This window comes from Myotis davidii, unplaced genomic scaffold (genome assembly GCF_000327345.1).
Source record: "Myotis davidii unplaced genomic scaffold, ASM32734v1 scaffold207, whole genome shotgun sequence".
Lineage (NCBI taxonomy): Eukaryota > Metazoa > Chordata > Mammalia > Chiroptera > Vespertilionidae > Myotis > Myotis davidii.
In genome coordinates this window covers 1,629,917-1,630,718 of record NW_006298349.1, presented here as the reverse complement: position 1 = coordinate 1,630,718, position 802 = coordinate 1,629,917, and the positions used below count along the sequence as shown (strand labels likewise).

The window sequence follows — 802 nt, the reverse complement described above, 5'->3', positions numbered from 1 at the left end:
CCCGCTGCAGGTTGCGTTGGCGCGGCGTGAGGAAGCCCCAGAAGGGGTGGGCGTAGGGCCCGGTGCGCACCGGGGGCACCTCGTCCTCGTCCTCCTCCTCCTCCTCCTCCCCCAAGGGTAGAGGGATGTCCAAGGAGGGGGGCAGGGGCACCTCCAGCTTCTCCTTCCCGAACAGCTTCACCTGGGGCCGCGGGAAGAGGCGGAACCTGCGGATGAGGGAGAGCTTGGACCTGGCGGGCTTGTCCATGCCTTGCTGTTCGAAGAAGCTGGCGCTGGGCAGGCGGAAGGAGGTGCCCTGCCGCTCCCCGGCCGCCTCCTCCGGCTCCTCCAGTTCCGCGATGTCATCCATGGGGTGGGCGTAGGGGTTGTGGGGTGACATGATGGGTGGTGGCACCCACGGGTATGCAAAGGCCGGCTCCTCCGGATACAGATAAGGCACTTCCGGCGGGTATATGGCCTGGTCCCCGCCACCATAGATGCCTTCGGCGTAGGGGAGGCCATAGGGGGCCTCATAGGGCACCCCGTAGGGCTCCCAGGAGGGGACATCGTACGGAAGGTCATAGGGCAGGTATGGCGCCTCGTAAGGTGCAAAGGGGTCCAGGTAGTAGCCCTGCGGGTACGGCTCACTGTCGTAGTAGCTGTAGGGAGACGCGTACCCCCCTGGGGGCGCGTAGGGCGGCTCGTGATCCTCGTAGCCGTAACTGTAGCCGTAGGCAGACGTGGGGTAGTAGGGGCCCCCGTAGTAGTCCAGGGGGTAGTGGTCGTAGGGGTCCTCGGGCGGGTACCCGGGCGCGTGGTCTCC

At 67.0% G+C, this 802-nt stretch overlaps 1 protein-coding gene across 1 annotated transcript in view; it reads right to left on the bottom strand.

Annotated features, from left to right (window-relative positions):
• Positions 1-802, bottom strand: part of MYO15A (myosin XVA) — a 63,449-nt gene that overhangs the window by 61,486 nt on the left and 1,161 nt on the right. The window contains exon 3 of the mRNA XM_006773974.2: positions 2-802. This exon is cut by the window's right edge and continues 25 nt beyond it. Within this exon, the coding sequence (XP_006774037.1) occupies positions 2-802 (801 nt within the window). The remainder of the gene's footprint in view (position 1) is intronic.